Raw genomic sequence first — 20,830 nt, 5'->3', positions numbered from 1 at the left:
ACACATTCCACTCTGTATTCTCATATTTAATCTAATGCTTGTGGACACACAACTCTCCGTCCATCATGTTCTAAGATGATGCAAGGAGGCATGAAACAGTCAAAATTCACATTTAAATAGTCATGTTTGCATGAGCTGTCAATCAGCTGATCATTTTTTGTTTACCCCTGAGATGTGCATCAGGTTTGTCTGAGCATGCACTTTAGCTTCACATCTTTGTAAATCAATTTAATCCCATGTTCAATAATCTCCCAGACAAATACTTGCATTAGTTTTTGAATTTGTGACTGCATTTCTTTGACAAAAACAACAAAGAAAGAAAGACCAACATACTCTGATGGAAATACAAAGGTAAATTCTGGTTTATGTTTTGTTTATTTTTTTATTCCTACCATCTCTAGAAACCTAGACAGCATGACGCCAGCTGGGAAACCTTTCTGAACATGTTATTCTGAGTTAACAGAGACAACCCCTGACAAGGACAGTCCAGATAGGAAAATGTATTTACTCCTAAGCATGAGCTAGAGTAAAAGCCTCCGGCTGACCTCATGTCTTCTCTCTGCGTCTTAATGGAAGGTCAGAGAAAAGTTGTGTCGTTATTTTGAAATGTGATTTTTATGCCTGGCGGAAAATGCCTTGTGAGGGGACTAACAAACCGACTCCGGGAAGGAGCAGCTTTATATCCAATGTGTCCTTCTGGAGTTTCAAAACTCGTAATGAAAAAATATTACGTTTATTATCCGAGATATTGTGATTGAATGTCTCGTACGTTTTCATATTTTGCAAAAAACACAGGAAAGCCAACAAGAGAATTATATTACTTCATGTATTTCAGCTGAATAAGGGGCAACACTTATGAAAAGAGACAAAAAAATGACGATGGCTATTTTTTTTTTTACTTAAGTGATGCAAAATGTATTTTGAAAAGGCCACAAGATGAGATGCAGTAAGTACATTTTATAAGACAGGAAACTCCTCTCTGCCCCATGAACTTTATTTTTATGGAGGAAGAACTAAGTCACTGTCTTTTTTTATGTGAGAGGAAATCCCAAAGCATTGTTGGCATTCAGAGTGTGGTTTACAATGGAACATTCTGAATATCTTGCAACTGACCGTCTTTTTTTCCTCTTTTCAACTTATTTTCCCCCCGATCGAGGACAACTTGTGCTCCACAGGCAGGCACATTTTCTCCCTCTGCACGTTTTTAACAGCGATATGAAATCCATCTCGAGGCTGCTTATTACAGCCACTTTACATTCAATCATAAGGCAAAGCCTTTAAGCGCCTAAAACTTGTTCCTTCTCTATTATCTGCTGCTCCTTCTCCCCAGCCCTCCCCGCACAGACCCATTTTTCTGTCTGCTGCTGTCCTTCCCAGCCGTAAATATGAACTCTGGCAGCTTAAGAGCTGGTCCAGACCATAAGCCTGTGGGCTTTGTCATCACCCAGCTGCAACAAGGGGTAAAAAGAAATACTGACGATACATCCGGTTTCACATGTCAGTGACAGAATACCGTGTGATAGTTGATCATCTCCTGCAGGCTCTCGGCAAACTTTGTGAGACTGGACTGTGGAGAGAGAGAGAGAAAGAGGACAGAGACTGGTGAGACGAGCGAGGATACGTCCATGTGTTGTTCATTAAATCAATAAAAGGTTAAAAACATACTAAATAGCCCAGGTCAAATACTCGGGCCTATATTAACATATCCATTCGTGTTTTGTAATCCATCACAGTTGCAAACTCACACAGTGGCACAAGAAGTGGAGAAACAAGCTAAGAGGAAACCACACTGGGTCTTTAGCACAAAAAATTTAAATACAAATCAGCCATTGTGATTGAAAGAAAACAAACAAAACACATATTGAACATACGTATCAAGATAGAAGCACTTAAGAAATTACACAAAGGCAATGCGTCATCTCACTGATGAGAAATCACAAAATATCTGACCTCTGCAGGCCGCAGCGTTTTACGAGCCATCACATCTTTCAAATACAAAATGTGAAGTAAAAACGTTAAGTGTTTGTTTTATTTAACTGAATTTACATTTCATTGCAGTTTTACAGACTAAAAGGAGAAGAACCCCCCCCCCCCCAGTAGTATCACACATTTGCAAAGTGAACCTGGGAGTGTATTGTTCAGATCAGGGAAGATTATATGTTGTTTACCTCGATGATCTCATCTTTGGTGGACTGCTGTGCGAGCTCACGGATTCCATTAACAAACTGCTTGTTGGCTGCATTGTAAGCTTTTCCAGCATCGATCATCCCGATGCACAACTTCACCAACTGGAGAACAAAGGAAAACAAGGCAGAGGGAAAGGTTTGAAATGAGGAGAGGCAGACACTTGAGGATAACGCTGGAGTGAAGAGACGACAGAAGCTGTGCTGGCCATTTCTTCGGGGAAAACACTGATTAAAACCTGCGGAGGTTTTGCTGCTAAAAATAAACACCGGAATCACAGATTTGGTGGAATCCTGGAGGTGGAGAGGAAAAGACTAATGCTAAAACACAAGACGCTTCATGCTTGCAATTAGAAACAGATGCTTCTTTGCCTTGTGACGCATCGAGGGAAAAGATAATTCGAGGCTATAAAAACTCAGATCAAACCCCCGGCCTCCATCCACTACCACACCAGAGGTGACACAGCCTGAAGCCAAAGCAACTAAATAACTTCATTACAAACTCTCACTTATCGCATCTTGCTTCACTGATTAAAAATCTTTTGATAAATAAAACTGTCCAATCACACAAATATGCAGGATTTGGCAGGTGACCAGTGACTCTTTAAGGGAATAAAAATGTGTGAATGTTTTAGGCTTGTGCCATACAATGCTATCTATCTATCAAAGTGTCTGATGTGCATCTAAACTATGTTACGACTGAGAGAAACGGTCCCACACATCCAGCCAAATACCACAAAAAATAGATCAAAGACAGAGCAAACAGAACGTCACCAAAAATTAAAAGCTCCACCGCATAATTTGAACCCCAAAATTTGAAATTGTGTAGAAACATGGGATCATTGTGTCAAAGAAACTTGTGAGGGACTGGTGAAAAGCGAATAGACTGTTGAAGAAATGAACGAAGGCGAATCGTGGGCTCAAAGCAAGATGGCCGAGAGCTGGATGAATAAATTCACAGACGGGTCTGGAACAAGTCCTCGGTCTATCGTTGGTGCATGGAAAAATAAGTGTGACTTATAACCTGTACAGGGAGTAACCTGCTTTTACCCATAGTCAACTGGGATTAGCTTCAACCCCCTGGGATAAAAAATAGAATACTGGTGACAGATGGAAGGACAACTACTATCCAACAGGGAAAACAGAAATTTGTGAAATATTATAAAGTGTATCAGTGATGAATCCACCATTTAACAGACTGCCCAAAAAACAGAAGACGACAAGGGAAAAGCAGAACTTATTTAACCAAAGAAGAAGTAGTTATTTGCGATCAATAAAAATGTAAACACACGGGAACATGCTGATCTGTTCATTTGTGCACTTTGAGAATAGAAACCAGAAATTTGAACTATGGTTGGAGGAGTGAGAGCCTAACTCACAAAATATATACAATTCTGAGGTACTCTGGGGGTCCACATCAGAACTGAAATCAAACATATACAGTGAACAGAATTACTTTGCTGTTCAGAGAATTGTTCATCTATTCAGGTAATCTCACAGCATAGACTGTGGAAAACAGCAACACCGCAGCTTTTTTCTCTCTGCTCTAACTGGGAGATCGGGACAACGGCAGACTGTCCCTTCAGTGAGACGTCACGCAAACAGACGGGTGCAGTTAATTCCTCCTCGTGTCCCCACACTACACAGTACACAGATGTACAACGAAGCGGAAATTGGGTCCAACACCAACACGAAAAGAATCAAACTCCAGTGAATTCTCATCTTCAGGCAGCTGACATTCACCATGGGAGTTCTTTCCTTGCTCTGGCTTTTCTTTTATGAGAGCAGATTCAACGTTTGCACTGGTAAAAGTAGGTGTCCTTTCAATTCAGTGTGGTTGCGCGAGTACCGGTCAGAGAGGTAAGAAAGCTCAACTGTAACTCTGATCTCTTCAGCACAACTCCACCCATATCAACGCACAAGCGCACGTTATCGCTGCCACGCCCACTGTTTGGTAGATCTGCCTTCTCAGGAGCAAGAGGGGAAGTGAGACTGGAGCTGAGTCACAGAGCTGGTGGGAGGAGGAGGAGGAGGAAGAGGAGACTCTGTGAAACTGTAAGTCCAGAAACAATGAATTCGGGTTTGATTGATTTGCCACCGTGCTCCTGTCAGAACGAACGGCCATGTAGTTCACAACAAACTAAAATGAAACAATCACAATCTGTGCTAATATTCCATCAATCACATCAGAGACTAAATCCGACATGGCACGAGGGAAACTAAAGCTCTCCGAGTTCAGTTTGTACTGTAAGAAAACAACGAAATAAGGAAAGAATATTTGAAACGTTCCCACTGATTCTGCTCATTTGTTCTACGCCTTTAGAGTTCGAAATAATGAATTTGATTGAAGTGAGCCAAAGACTTTCAGGTTGATGTCAAGTTTTGTATCCAAAGATTTCATGAGTGATAGTTCCTGCGCACAGTATGGGGCCAAAACCTGATACTGGTGGAGTAACATTCTTTTCGATCGTCAACTTTCAGTTTCAGTTTCAAACCGATTAACACAAATAACATAATTACTAGGTTCTTATGAAAAAAGGAATCCAGACAGTTGGTGTTTACTCACTGGTGCATCTGAAACACAATGTCATATTAACACACCCAAACTGCCCAGATAAAGTGCATTATTACGGATTATTATTATAAACAGAACCACCGATATTGTTTATACATACAGAATTATAATCAAGCAATCAAAAGGGTAAGGCCACTGGTAGGTAAAGTAAATAATGACTCTCTTTATCATTTTACCTTCAAGTGGCTGCAATAAATTAGGCAGCAAGTGAACAATTTCTCCTCAAAGTCAGTGTGCTTGAAGCGGAGCATCTTGCAGCGCTTGTGGGATGTTACTTTTCTGCAGTGGTCTGTATCGACCAAAAGTGGCCCAAAGAAGGAAAACTAGAAAAATATTCACAAGGGATCATTTATGATCATAGTTTCATTGGAGACCGACCTCTTAACTTACAGGATTCTCTGCCAACATCTTTTTGCCAGTGGAGTCCATTGCTCAACCTTTTTGGCAACAGTATTGGGATCAATCCAATAAGTTCATGTTTGAATGTTTTGTCGTGTTTGCGTCTTGAGGACAGTCTGCCAGGGAATAATACCCGAGGAACCTGTAGCTCTTCACTCACAGGCGGCCACTTCTACACAGTGGAGTGAATAAACAATTAGGCAATGTTTTTTTATGGGTGGTACTCACTTTGTCAAGCTTGGACTCCAACTCACACACATCCCCCTCCACTTCCTCTATGGTGGCTCTGCAAGGACAGAAAACACAGACGAGTGAAACAGAGCGAAGCCTTGTTGACATTCAAATGCAAGAAGAGTGAAACATGACTGAAGACACAGGGGACACATCCTGGTCTGAAGTACAGTCTTTGCCAGTTCAGTCCTACAGATTTGTGACATTGTTTACCAACCCGTGCTCTCAGCATTCAGATCAGCCAGGTTGCAAAGAGTACATTGAAAGTAGTCATTTTTGTTACACCTTAATGTCCACAGTATCAACATTGCACCTGACGTACTTTATAATGATATGAAGGCGAAGGGATGGAAAAACTGTTTATGCAGCACAAAAGAGCCACAGTTACCACATCTTGCTGACACTAACGATTATTTTTAATTTGTTTCAACAGTGTTACTAACATGTAAGTCTACATTCTATACTGTCTCTTCTGCAGTAGGATTAATGCGCTGTTTTTGCATACTCCTATATTTTAAGTGACAGCCGGCTGATGACTTGTGCGAAAGCACAAAGTTAAACAATTTCAATTTAGGTTGTTTTATATAAGCTCTATTTATATCTCTGTGACATTTGCTTCCAAATCAAATTTATCCTACTTAAAATGGCTTAGATGTTTCTCTCACTGAGGCAATCTGGTCCATATTTTTAGGCATATTTACTCATTTTATGGCCGGGCGTTGGCAAACATTTTCATTTTTAGCAAATGCCATCGTTTCACATTAAAGCCATTTTAGGTCAGTACCAGAGACATCTTGATATTGCTATTCAGGCCAGTCCCACAATGAAGAAGTTACACACACACACACACACACACACACACACACACACACACACACACACACACACACACACACACACACACACACACACACACACACACACACACACACACACACACACACACACACACACACACACACACACACACACACACACACACACACACACACACACACACACACACACACACACACACACACACACACACACACACAGCTGTCATTTTGGGTCATGCTGCAGGTCTAAAATCAGGTCTGGCACGATGTCCTGTAAAACATGATGGGGCACAGCTTGGTTCTCCACAGGATCGACAGCCTACAAGCTTTGAGGGAGAAAGAAGACCCAATTCTTCGCGCTTAAGCACAGGCGTTTTGAATATTTTCAACTTCAGTGTCTTTGAAGCTAATCTATACAATTTTAAACATCCCTGTGGCTGTTACAGAGAGCTGTGCGGAGGACAGAAATGTCACCAATAGTAACCTATGCTGCATTGATTTATTTCTCTATTTCACACCTGCGATGGACAAATGTGCAAAGATGTGGATAATAGCTAAGACTCGGTTTTACTCGACATTGTTTTCAAGTGAAAACGCAAAGCTTTACTTGTGTTTTGGGTGTCCGTTTACATGACAACAGGAGATCGGAGCCACTGAAACTCCCCCTATTTGAAAACAGCTTCCAAGCTAGAACTTTTAGAAAACTCACCGACTCCACATCACATGTAAATTGGGCAAAACACAACTTTGTCAAAATGCTCGGGCTCCGCCTACGTAGATGGTGGAAACACTGCGACTGCGCATGCACACCAGGGCCATAGTCAACACTTCCTCTGCACATGCGCAGGTAGATGGACAATAACGACGACAGCTTCAAGAGTTTAAGTTGAACTTAACTGCAGGCAGTATCTATCTATGTGTTGACTTGAGAGCAATGACCCTCACTATCCACTTGAAAGTGATAATGATCAAAAAGAGAAGTTTAACAACCCACAGCAACAGTACCAACATGACGGTTGTTATAACAAAGCTGGATGACTCATCCTTTCTATTCCTTTCTTGTCAAACAGATGATCTCAGCTCAAGCCAATTGTGTCGCTTTCCCCCTGCAAGTGTGATATCCAAGTATTAAAAAATAATAATTCTGTCATTGAGTGATTTTACTGATGAAGAGCCAGATGTTTACAAAGGTAGAAAAGAGATTAGGAGTTCCTCCATATGTTGAAGCACTGACACAGCTGTCAATGCCTGTTGTAGAACTAGTCAGAATTGTTCCACATCAAGGGTCCCCCCCCCACACACACACACAGACACACAGTTTGTCTGAGCATAAACTGAAACCACAATAAATATGACTCCTATATTTCCAAGTACAAACTGAATATAAAATGTAGCTGATGCTCCCTGTACAGGAAATAATTGCATACATACATACCCCCGCAATAAAGCCAACACTCTAAGTGGAACTGTGAGGATGCAAAAACACATGAATTGAGCTTTCTTTAGCCAAAAATGGGTCTTATCTAGTCAAACAACTACAGGATTCGCCTCTTCAAAAGCCCCTTTAACTTAGAAAATTAATTTTACAGCAAAAGAAAGTCTGCTTTGCTGTATACTTTGAGTCAAACATCCAATAATAGTGCTTTCATCAAACTCCTGTCCGTTTGGTTAATTTTGTACCATCTGTATTTCATAAGTCAGCAAATCTAGTCTAAGGAAAGGTCTTAGAGCTGTTTTTATGAGAGTTTGACACCAACCCAAACAAAGTGGAAAGAACTAAGAACTTAAGAAGACAAGGAGGGCAGAAACAAGGTCAAAAGCAATAAAGACTGCACACCGACAGTGACCCCAGTCGAAAGTTTAAGAACACGTTAGAGGACGAGTTTTGTCTGCTGAACGTTGCATGAATGTTTGCCTTGTAGGCTTGAGTCTGTGAACTACATTGGTGTGAAAGCATCCAAGGTCAGATTTATCCAGGTTTCTGGAGGGTCTGTGGACTAATTCTTCATTTATCTGCCAAGTAATTCTAAAAACAATATTGTAGTATTTTCATTATATAAGTAATCCTCGTAGTGCACTTAATGGCACAAATGGCAAAAAGCTACGGGAAATGTCAGTCTAACATGGAACATGTCCCTGATAGAACATGTTTAAATAATAATGGTATTCATTGTGTGTGTGAATAATCACCCTATAAAGTGTAATGTATGAATGGGTGCGATATCACACCGTGTTGTCATATTTTATTGAATATAGACCACATTAAATACGTGTTGTCTATAATATCAAGTCATGTCATATTACTTTTCAATAATTCGTGTTGTATCAAGTCCAGCCTTGGTAAATCCTTCAGTATTTTGTCAAGTCATGCCGGATCAACATGTATGGTCTCGTAGTATCGGGCGAATGTTCAATTTCTGGTATCATATTTTATTGAGGAATATCAAGTTGTATGGAGTCGCTTTGTTTTATATCACAAGGTGTTGTTTTTGACTTTTACATTACATTGATATTATTCAAACTCAATCATGCATAGTCTTAAATGAAAGTTATGCAATCATTACAATTTTTCTCAGATCTACTTAAGCCCATTATACTTGATGATCAGAACTTGAATCTATGCTCAGAGGCAAACATCAGGTAAGTTTAGCCGTTTGCTCAGGAGTGACTTAGAGGAAGCTTGGCCAAGAAACGGTCAAGAGTTTTCAACTACTGGAAAGATTAGTACAGAAGGGTTATGTGTGAAAGTTCAACTCAACTGCCTGCCCAGTCACTGTCATCCACAAGGAGATGACCATTTCCCTGTGATCTCGAGAGAATAAAAGTCCTGTGGTTTGAACTTGTGAAAGCGCTGACGGAGAATAAGAAAAGGAGGGGCTGTCACAAAATGAAAATCTAGGCTATTGCCTCACAACTCCAATCTTGGAGCATGTCCAACACGAGTCTGGATAATGAGCTGGAGAGAACAAATGGAGCAGACATGTACGTCTAACACACAAGCCCCCTTAGAAACACTGAACTCTGAAACGCCGAGCAGTACAAGCATAGAGTACACAGGGAACAAGAAAATACAAAGTGGGACTCTGAAAAACACCCTGGCAGCACTTACGAGAGCAATTTGAACCGATACTGGCTTGCAAAATGCTGACCAACACTTTCTTCACTCTCAGATGACGCCAAGATGAATAGCTGATTTACGCAGATGGTTCTGAAATGGGGCCCGGAGATTATGGCAGGGTTAAAACAGGATCCAGAAACTTCTCATATGATACCAGCTACATTTTCATATATATATTTTTATCCTTCTCATTTCCTTTAAAAAAATGTACCATTTAGTGCACACCAGTTCATGATTTCCACCAATGAATCACGTGGACTTTGAGGGAGCAGAGGAGGGATCGGTGCGCTGTCACATAGGATCACCTGAACAAAGTGCATATCGACATGACTGCATGAGGCAGTTATGAGAAACACGAGACATAAGAAGACTAAAGTGCACAATGCTGGAATTTGTACATCAGTGGGAGAGACTTCCCCAGTTGCCATTGCCTGAAACACACGATCCTGAGTTTTAAACCGAGTGCGTGGGCCTAACAGCAGCTTCTGACCTGGAGATCTCGGCACGGGAAGAAGAACATGGTTTCAGCAATAGCATGGTCATGGAGCTTCACCATGTAGGCCCCTAAAAGTTAAAGACTAAAATTCAAAAATTTACTGGTAACCAATAATGTGAAGCCAAGACTGGAGTAATGTGAGGGCCTGGTTAAAAGTGTTCCTGCAACAGTTTGCAGTCTGACGGTGGACCAAAGCTGATTCATTTAAACAAATAAAATTAAAAAGTGTTACCATAATCCAAATGAGAAAAGATAAAAGCATCGATTATTATCTCAAACAATAATCTATGCTGCGGGAAGTTACACCCTGTGTGTTAACTTTTATAACCTGTCCGTGCGCGCCGATTTGTCCGGTCAGTGCAGGATGTCCAATCCAAGCCGTTAGTCTACCTGAGAACTCACAAGCAGGCCAGCTGACAGTGTTGCTGGGGCCCAGGGCAAGATATCTATGCCCCCCTACCTCTCCTGTTCCTCTCGTCTTCTCTTCTCCAGGCTAAATAAACTCCCTTTTATGTTTTGGGATTTTGACACTAGCAGAAAACAAATGAATATTTACCTTTGCCTTTAAGGCTGCTGCTGGTACGATGCTTCTATGTGAACCTGAAACAGCATGCGCTGAACTAGTTTCACCCCAGCTGTAGAATTTAGTGCGCTAGTTAACAACACAGGAGAAGGAGCATTATAGTATTTAAAATAAAAGCTTTTTTTGAGCTGCTATATATCATCCAGTCCCTATCAATTATTTTCTGTCCATTGTGGGATGTGGAAACTGTTCAGACTCAAACTCAGTGCTAGTGTCTTAGCATTTTGTGGATGAAAATACTGCAGATTCTTGTTTAGGTCTCCAACTTCACAACAGTTTTGATGCGGCCGTCTACTCGAGAGCTGCTGCGGGGAAGGGGACTGCTGTCTGATGGCGCTGCAGCTCTAATTAGTGGCGAGGGGTTAAATGACACAAACAGCTTCTCGTACATGAATAAAACATTAACCAACAAATACTTATGGTGACAACGAGCATCTGAAGTTATGCCCTCAATGTGTCCTGCATGAGAAACCTTCTCCAATTGCCTGTTTTGTAGAGTTTCACCACGTTAATTTACTCATGTAGATGACAAACATCACCAGTAAATAAAGACATTTCTCTATAAAATCGTAGAGGAGATAAGGAACCCATGATTGCTAGCGTTTTCACTTCATGAAACAATATAAATTAGGGAAGTTAGACGTCCTGGTTGAAGGCCTGTTTGGGTGTGAGGGTGGTGCTGAGGCCACACAGAGACGTGTGGGTATGAGGGAGTCGACAGCTCATGGAGAAAGTCAGTCTCAACCACATCTGTGAGAAAAGGGGTCAATTCAGCAACATGGACGACTTCTCTTTATGTTGAGAGAGAGCACACCGCCCCACTAAATATACCAGATAAAAGGATGTTCTCTACCTCAACAAGCAAACTGTATATTTCATTACAAAAGGACTGCATCATTTAAACCTCAACTACATTTTAGATGTGTCGGCTTGCAATTTGTCCAAAAATAAAAAAAAGTGTGCCATAATGCATTCATCACAATAATATGAGTAGAACTAGCCATGTGAAACAAAAATAATCGGGTGATGGCCTATATTTGTAAAATCTGATAGCATTACGTCTTCGTACTGGTATGTAGCTTATTTAAATATGTAGCTTTATTGGAGGTTTTCCCCATTATTGTAGGTGTTTTTTCACAGTGCTGAAATGAACCAAAAAAAGAAATTCTCCTGAAAATCTCCATGGACCTGTTGAATAGTCCGTTTTTTGTGATTTAAAGGGTTTTTATGGTGGCATTTCAGTACAATTTCGTCCCACTTATTGGGGGAAAAAAAACCACATTTTATTCATGCAGTTTCACGAGTTTATCTCAAAAATGTCAACGTGAACAATACCCGTGCAACTTATTAAGACTACCTAAATAAACATACGCTTCAGGTTGTGGCTTCAGAATTCCAACACTAATTTAGAGAAGAGGTGAAATATTTTGTCATTTATTTGTTTGGTTTTATATCGACACACATGCACATAGACATTCGGCCATTGCCAACAAGAAACCAGCATAAACAACAGAAACGGGTAAAGCGCAGTTCGCAATGGAGCACACTACTCAGTGCTCGGTCGTTATAAAAGCGGAGCCACCTAATTCTTCTGCAGTGATTCAGCGTGGACACACACCAAAACAAAGAGTGCCGCCCTGGGAGCGTGATGCATGGCTATTGGCAGGCAGCCAGCAGACTGCGCGCACTCCGCATGCAGAAGTGAGGCCGGTGAACAGGTTTGTCACTCATGTTGCCAGCTCAATGGACTCTTCTATGAGCCCGCGCCACAGAGCTCAGCACTTCAAAGACATAAGCCGACACTCCGAGACCATCTGCTACCAGCATATTTGCACTGGCCTGCTCGTTGGAGGATGGGTTCCAATGCAGAGGTAACCCCAGATATCCTTGGTCCCGCTGAAAATCTGTAACCATCGTGAAACTTTTAAACAGCTCTTATTGTGAAAACTATTTGTTGGTTCATTACAAGACCAGAGAAAGCCTTTCTGTGTGCGCGAGTAAAAACTCAGGCTTTTCAGAGGTTTCTGCTTCGCTTTTCTCTCTCAATAGTACAATTAATGCTTTAGAGTTGCAATGTCAATTGAGCATTACGCTGCCGAGACAGTAATTTAGCAAAACTTCCTTAAACCAAATGTATAATTTATTCACCTAGTAATCCATGTGATGAAGGAAAGATTATTTGATACAAAAATATGTAATTGTTCAACTTGAAGCCACAATTACTGTAATTTCCAGACTATAACTCACACCTGGGAATAAGTTGAATTTGTTAAAAAAAAAAGTGTCATGAAGAGGAAAAAAGAAAACCACTGTGGTTTATAAAACTTAAGCTCTAAGAGCCCGTCGGTAAATTTGTTCCTCCAGCCGTCGCCGTTGCTTGTACCGACAGTCACCTATGGTAGTATTGAAGGTACTGTAGAGGTATATTTTGATTTTCATGGCCCCTGATGGTATGCACCTGTACATGTTGCTGTTCAAGTCTCTTCTTAATATCAGTCTCATGAACAGCCAAACAACAACAAAAGTGATTCATGTTGTGGAAAATAGTAAAGGCACTCTTGGCAAGTTCACAAACTCTAATTTAATGCAGAGCCCAATCCTACATTTGAAGTATCCAAATAAAGCATTCCAAAGCAAAACAAGCTTACTTCATAATTACTATTACATCTGATATAAATTCAGTGTCCATCAGCTCTCTATTAAACCTTCATTCTGATGTTTTCTAAATACATTTAGTTCAGTGTCAAACTCACTTTTGTCATCTCCTCTACATTTTGACACCAGTGTTGTGTGTCATAGGAAATAGACTAAGTGTTGTTTTTGACATGACGCAATGAGCAGCGCGATTAAAACGAGGGTTTATTCCACTTGACTAAAAAAAAAAAAAAGCAGGCAACAATCTAGCCCAGTGAATCTGTTACTGTCGATGGAAATGTGAAGAATGGAGTGAGCTTCAGCACCGTGACGTAGATCCTGCGATTGTTAGAGAGTGGTGACATAGAGGAGGGGGAGGCCCTCTCTGGTAAAAACCCACCATTAGAGCTTCAACAACATCAACAAGATGAAGTCATTGCATAAAGATAAACACTGACAACTTTTGGGAAATTGCCCCCGCTGTTGCAATGAGCGAGTTTTAGCGTTCAGCGTACATCCTCGTTCAATCCGTGCGTAAGTGACAGGAAGGAAGCACACCGAGGCCAAAGATGGAGGGGATTACAGCTTTTAGAGTATCCAGAGGACAGTGAAAGGAGTGAATGGGACACCTATGCACATATATGTCATGAGATCCCTCAATCAATTCGAAATGACACAATGAAAAGATTTTCAAAGGCTGATCAATTTTGTCTTCTTGTGCCTCCATTTCCAAAATAGTTGTCTCTGCTATGCCCTTTTCAAGAGTATCAGCTCGTTCCGGTACACTTGTAGAAGTGGTACGAGTTTTTCCTCAAGTCTTTTAAGATGTTTGTTGTGACCTATCTAATAGCCTAGCATCGTGCGGCTCTACTCAGACATTAGCTTATAATCTGGCTCCTACGCAAGCATCACAAGTGTGGTAGCAAAGTTAATCCAAGGGGTCGGGGACTGGATTTCTTCTAAGCAGGATGTTGTTAGACGGCACCAGAAAAAGTTTATAATACTAAATTATGAGCTGCAAGAATTATAGGGTCAAAAATCAAGACATTTTGAACTTATTGATTTTGATGATCTTTTAGTAAAAAATATTTTTTTTATAAGAAAATAATTCAAATTTGACTTGAAAATATAAAATATTTCAGGGCAATTTTCCCATCAGAATTTGACAGGCCAAAGAAAAGTAGTCATCTATTTTCCAATCACAGAAAACATAATTTCACAGGCAGTTAAAACTAAAATATTGTGTTATTGCTTGAAAGGGGATAGCGCTATTAAATAGCTTTAATTTCTGCTGACTTTCTATCAATTTAGCTCCGTTTCATGGTCATTTCAAGTATTGTGTTTTATTTGCCTCATACTTACTCAATTACTACAGTGGTGCAGCAGCCCGAAACGCAGGGTGGCATTAGTCCTCGCATGTCATTAGCTTTTAATTGCCTTTACTGATAACCATTAAGAGGAAATGAACCACGGCTCAATTAAATGAAACCACAACAAGTGTAGCGTCCTAACAAGCCAGCTGGGCTCTGAAGGGAGACTAATCAGTATGAGATCTCCTCACCAGACTGTGGGATGTGCAGCACTGAGGCCTGTCAGCGAGCTGTTGTCTCTGCAGCTGCTGTGGATGACTCAAGGGAAACTGAAACACAACACTTTCAACCAGTGGCTCTCAGCCCAAACTAAGAATCAGCAAAACCCACTGAGGGCACACAATCGTGTTCGAAAGATTAACAGAACTCGGGGAAATACTGCTGCTTAGCACAAGAATAGGCTCATTCTTGGACGGCCACTGTCTGTGTTAGGGACATACTGAAATACTTTTAAAACCATATATTGTTACATGTCAGCTCTGCAGATACTTAAATCAGCTGTCACTACTGTGGTTCTTAAGCAACAAACACGTCGTCGCTGACTTGATATGAAAAATATACTCAGGATAATGGCTTTTTTTTGGGGGGGGGGGGGGGGGGGGGGGCAACAGGATGGAAAGAATTAAAATATGTTAAGCATTTGTTCCTAAACATGTGGGAAGAAAAGCCACAGCACTCTGAAGGGAATTTTCAACAATCATAGTTGAGGAAGAGCCAGGAAAGCTCCCGAGGCCGAGGCCGTGTCCAATGTCTATTCTCATGTGGAAAACTAGGCTAGTAGGGTTTTACTGCCAAAAATACTGAATTTCTGCACCAGCGTATCTCTCCTCCAGGCAAAAAGCATGGTTTGTGAGCAAAGACAGCTTTCCACTGAAATGACGATGAGAGTAGAAAACCGGGGGGGGGGGGTTGTTGCAGTGTGGTCGTGCCAAATTACCACTTAAAAACAACCGTCGCTACATTTGGGGGCTCTATTTTCTCTGGCACAAAGTTAAAAGGAGACACCAAAATGGAAACAGATGTTGAGCGAGTTCGAGCTGGTAGTGTGTGTATTATCTGTTTTCATCTATTCTTTCTCCTCCTCTACAGCGCCGTCGTCTGTTTCTGGCCCGACATAAAAGTGTGAGCTTGAGAAGGAAAACGGTGCTACAACGAAGGTCTGTCAGCTACAAACGGCAATAAACCTCCAGAAGAGATTAGGTTGAGAAATGCTGACTCCTCCAAGGAACAAAGGTCACTAAAAATATCAACAAAGAGGAGAGCAATAGGCAGAGCTGAACGTCTGGCTGCAGAGGATCATGGGAAGTGTCTTTGTTTGACATCAAGGTGATTAAACAGAGACTCGATTGTGTTCGTTATCAAAACCACAGAAGAGTAAAACTTCGACGAGAAATGAGTGAACCTGCGCTGTAGAGGCTCATGGGGAGTTGTATGGTTTGTCATGCATACGGTATTTGTCCAGAAAGGGTTAGGGTTAGCCTAACCCTAACCTGCAATGAACAGTATATGGGTGCAAAGCTCTATTTTTCTGCTATCACTGAATCTTTAAGCTATTGTAAACGCTCCAGGCGTTATGACGATGAAAGGTAGGCTTGCCCACCACTCTCAGAGGTCACAGGACGGGAATCGGAAACCTTCATGAATGGAAAAGTCTTCTGCATTTGTTGCCTGTAGTCGTGATATCAGCAAGGACAATAAGGTTGATCCGGGTTCATCTTAAGAGAAAGCATCAGAACATTTTGGAACCATACCAAAAACCTTCCCAGCAAAGTCAATTTCGAACATTTATTTTATTTATTTTCTTGCAGTGAGGTGGGAACGTTGGAAAAGACATGCCGGCCAATTCCATAGCTGTCACCGATACGATCTCTCAAAGGTTTGATAACTGTGCAGAAAACCTTTGGCTCAGTTGAACGAGTGGAGAAGCAGAATCGTGTCAATTTGTTTAGAAAAAGTTGGGCAAATGAGGTTATTTCCTCATTTTTGTGAAGAAAACACATTCGTCCAGGGTGTTAGAATAAGTTAAAGAACTATAACAATGCTGTAAAGGTAAAAAACAAACTGCAGCAAATCAGCAGCAGACTCCTCCCCAGACAAGTAGCAGTGTGGTGTATTTAATATTCTATCCAAACCGTATCTCATGATGCCATGTGTGCTTAATAAAAACTGTTATTGCTCCATAAAGAAGCTGGTTTTGGTGATCTTGGTGACCAGGAACACACAACTGCGGGCCAGCTATAACTTAGCTTTCAATCTCTTGTTCAAGAGGGACCTGGCAGACTGCAGCCTACAAATTTAAGATACTCGTATACATCCAAGGACCAGTCCGGGGAGTTCTGAAACGCACAGAGTCAATATAAGCAATGTTGGGATATGGCGGGTCGCTCAGTTTTCATTCAGAAAAGGGTGAGCTATTGATTGAATAAGTATCAGTCTGTTGTTTATTGAACAATCAATGACTTTTGATTACAAGTATTAAAGAGTACCATTGGAAATGACTCAAGATCAATACAAAAACTGCAAACATTCCACTTAATGTCACATTTAACTGTGAAATGTATTCATTATTATTACTAAACCATTATCATTATTAATCATCAACACAAATTTTCTGATTCAACCTTGTACTGTACCCTATATATGTTGATTCTATAACTAACATCAATAAACACATACTCAAAATAATTCTTGGGGTTGTTTGGAAATGTTTAGTTTTTTTACAATCTAATGTGCAAATTAGTGGCAAGATGAATATATGCTTCAATAAAACTGCAAAGTCCAAACTTCATGAACTCATAACAACAAAGTGAAGGCATTGCTCCTCCAACTTATTGCGGTCGGTGTGGAAAAAAAAAAAAAAAAAAACCAGGACACACAAGAAAATGTAAAAATTTGTTTCACCTTCAGACGGCTACAGTGCTGAGAAAAAGCCTGTGTCGGCAAAATAATCCACAACATCTATTGCTATATCCCTCGAGTTATTACATTCAAAGAAAAAGATGTTTGGAGGTGTGCCAACTTCTTAGTAAGTCTTAGTGAGACGCATAGTGACAAACTTTATACAAAAGTATACAACAGATTAAAACAGCCATTTAAAGGCCGTGTTAAACAAGCCACGAACACAAGTTGAGATAATTCCCTTTGTCCGACCCTCCGAATGCGAGCCAACAGGAAATGCTTTATTTTCTTTAATACTCTATTCTTCTGCAAACAACTTTCTAACATCTGTTCCTCGTTTTTGTAGCAGAGGACGTTGGAGGAGCGGCAGTCGATCGTGCGTGGGCTGAGGGAGGAAGGAGGGAGGTTCCTTCTGAAAATACTGAAAAGTGACAAAGCTGAGAGCAAACATCCTACTTTACACAACTTTCAGCTTCACAAAATGAAGAAATTACAGACATATAGATGCTGTGGGACACAACAGGAATAATTAGTGCGATTGTGAATGCGTCAGCTGAACACAGACCACCTGACCCGCACCGATAAGCTCATTCAGACCTTCGGTTTTAAGACGTGTGACCAACTATGGCTGAGCTTTGTAAATATTCAGTCGCACATTCGGCAGCAACAAAAAGCACTAAAACTCTGAGTCATTTCAGCATGGTTGTACTGAATTGATTAGTACAACCTCATTAAAGTTGACACATTGTTTTTGTCCAGAGCAATATCCAATTGTATCATTTTGATTTGGAATTACAGAGTAGGAAATAGTACAAACATTTATAAATCACTAGAGACTGCAACGTATTTCTACCCGTTTTTTCCACGACCATATAACAAGCTATTCCCAACAGATTTATGTGTCCTGTTCAACTGTTATAATGACAAAGCAATATAAAGTCAAAAGTCTATTATTAACTCCAATTAGATAATTATTTAGTTAATCAATTAACTTTCAACCATTTTGATATCTTTAATAGATTTACACTATTCTCTCAAAGCTGAATTTGGGGTTGAGGTTAGTGTTAATATGCAGTTGTCAAGAAAAGAAATTAGTTTTTGAACAGCTTTCCACATTCCAGCTGAGCGTCAATCTCTGCACTGGCTGCCTGAGGATTGATTTCAAAATTTTTACTTCTGGTCTATAAAGCTCCGAATGGCCTCTGGCCGAAATACATCTCAGATTTACTTATAGAATATAAAACATCCAGACCACTGAGGTCCTCAGGAGGTGAACAAGTGTTCCCAGAGTCAGAAGCAAACGAGGTGAAGCAGCTTATAGTTCCTATACTTCTCACATGTTCTCACATCGTCCGGAACACCTGAGGACTGCCGACATACTCATTTCTTTTAAAGGCCTGAAGACACTCTTATCGGCGCTTACATTTACTTAGTGTCATAGTCTCCTTTTATGCCGTTTTTAAGTGATTTGTTTTAATGTATGCATTCATTTCCTTGTAAAGCACTGCGAATTGAGTTTTGTCTCAATAATGCTATGTTAAAAACTTGTCTTGCCTTAAAATTGTTTGGATCTCTGATAATAAAATCATTATTTCTATTTTGAGCATCTGTTTGGGACAAATATGACATTAAAGGATCAGTGGAGGGACTGGCCCAACACAACTTTAACTATGAGCCAGTGGAATATCTAATCCATTGATCTTCTACACAACTTTAACCACTTGAGGGTCACAAGTGGCTGGACTCAATCCAAGTTAACAATTTGCATAGGCAGGGAAACCCTGGACAGGAAGCAAGTTCATCAGGTAAAAACCAACTAGACTTGTGACATGTTTAGGTTAACTGGAGGTCAATAAAGGCATGGATGGACCTTCAATCCATTGATCTGGTCATCTCGATCAATTGATCATCAATAGATAGATAATACCTTGTTAAATCAGACTGCTTATGGCTTTAATAAAAAGAAAACTGAATCTGCTTTAGACATGGGCTATCTACCTGGTTAACATCAGTGTCAAGTTAATTGTTTCCATAATTTAATTCAAATTGAGAAAGTCATTAAACACAAACTGAAATATTGTGTGGCTTTGTTTGTTTCATTCTGGGAATTAAAAAATAATAATCTAAAAAAAATACTTAAACAATTGAAAACACTTTTTGTTTGTTTGTTTTTACATTAAAACTGGTCAGTTGTTAGAAATGACTAATAAATCAATTAACTATTCGGTTAAATTGATGACTCTAGTGTTTATTGCCAGGTCTGCTGTTTACCAATAAGATCCCACCTTGTCCAAGTGAAGCCTACTGTCGCACTGTGTCATTTCTTGTGTTCGTGTTTAATGTTCTCATGATTTATCCGGAGAAAGAGGCGAGAGGAGCAGCTGCCGGGAGCCTCATTGAGTTTGTGTTTGGCTCCGCCGCCCCACCAGCAGACTGCCCCGGCTGGCCCCAGCTCTCTTACGGGACGAAAATAGAAAAGTGGCAGGCAGCAAACAGCTCGCTCCCTACCGCCGATGGTCGTGACTTAGCAGGCGGCTAGCGCTGTACTTTCTCTCTCTATTCTAAATTAATCAGCGCTGGAAATGAGACAAAAAGCTCGGCTTGTCGCGACTCACCTGAACCGCGGGGAGTCCTTCAAACATTCCTCGAAATCCACAGTGATCTTCATGTTTCGTGGGAGAAGCCGCAGCCGTGCTTTGAACTAAACACGGTAATCCAGGCTCAGTCTCTGGGGCTGATTAGCTCGTATGCTAACGTCCAACCGTTCCGCCGTCCGACCAGCTGGTTCCTCTGCGTCCCCGCTCCGCTAGCCAGCGAGCCCCGGAAGGCCAGCAGCTTCACCCCGCCGTGTGCTGGAGCACCGCGACGGTCCCTGAACACAACGCGAAACTACAACCAAGCTGCTGGCGACGCGACCGAGTCGGAGCTGGGAAAAGAAAGTGTCGTCCGGTGGAGCTCGGTCATATCATCCAGAGCGAGAGGAGCTTTTCTCAGACGCGCGCGCGCACACACAACTCTACTACAGCAGCCCCGCGCGCACTCAGATCGTCCACAGCTAGAGAGGGAGCGCAGCGCATGCGCAGTGCCGCAGCTGTCATTGACAAAAACGGTTCCCTCACACACAGTCCAGGACAAAAACTCTCATATCAGAGCTAGAAAACCAGAAAACACTGACATTAGGAACAGAATGATTCAATAACCCGTGAATTCGAAGGTTCCAAAACAAACAACTTAAAGTATTGATTCCCAACCAGTGGGGGCCCGACCCTCACCACAGGGGGCGCCACTGATTCAAGCCCTCTTGATGGAGTGAGAACATTTTTGTGATGTCTTACAGATACGGGAGTCGGCACTTAATTCGTTTAAGTCACAAAACTACTAAATCTACACATTTAGATTAAAGACTATTTAAAAGTAAGTTCCACATATCTTGCAAATTAAGCAGCAGGAGAAAAAATGGCAGCGCATCAGGCTAAAGAGGAAGATGAATCAGAAAAGAACAGCGTCTCTTGGAGATCTTGGTTG

The 20,830-nt window shown here is 41.0% G+C and overlaps 1 protein-coding gene across 2 annotated transcripts in view; it reads right to left on the bottom strand.

The window, feature by feature from the left end:
• Positions 1-20,389, bottom strand: part of LOC308115845 (arf-GAP with coiled-coil, ANK repeat and PH domain-containing protein 2-like) — a 54,123-nt gene extending 33,734 nt beyond the window's left edge. For both annotated transcript variants that reach the window (XM_080473655.1, XM_080473656.1), the window contains exons 1-4: positions 19,921-20,389; positions 5,386-5,443; positions 2,169-2,288; positions 1,514-1,567 (exon numbers count right to left, since the gene is read on the bottom strand). In XM_080473655.1, coding sequence (XP_080329781.1) covers positions 1,514-1,567; positions 2,169-2,288; positions 5,386-5,443; positions 19,921-19,973 — 285 coding nt within the window. In that variant the 5' untranslated portion in view covers positions 19,974-20,389. The remainder of the gene's footprint in view (positions 1-1,513; positions 1,568-2,168; positions 2,289-5,385; positions 5,444-19,920) is intronic.
• Positions 20,390-20,830: the final 441 nt, after the last annotated feature.

The sequence above is a fragment of the Lipophrys pholis genome (genome assembly GCF_963383615.2).
Source record: "Lipophrys pholis genome assembly, chromosome: 10".
Classification (NCBI taxonomy): Eukaryota; Metazoa; Chordata; class Actinopteri; order Blenniiformes; family Blenniidae; genus Lipophrys; species Lipophrys pholis.
The sequence above is the reverse complement of the archived record's forward strand: the minus strand, read 5'-3'. Positions and strand labels throughout refer to the sequence as shown.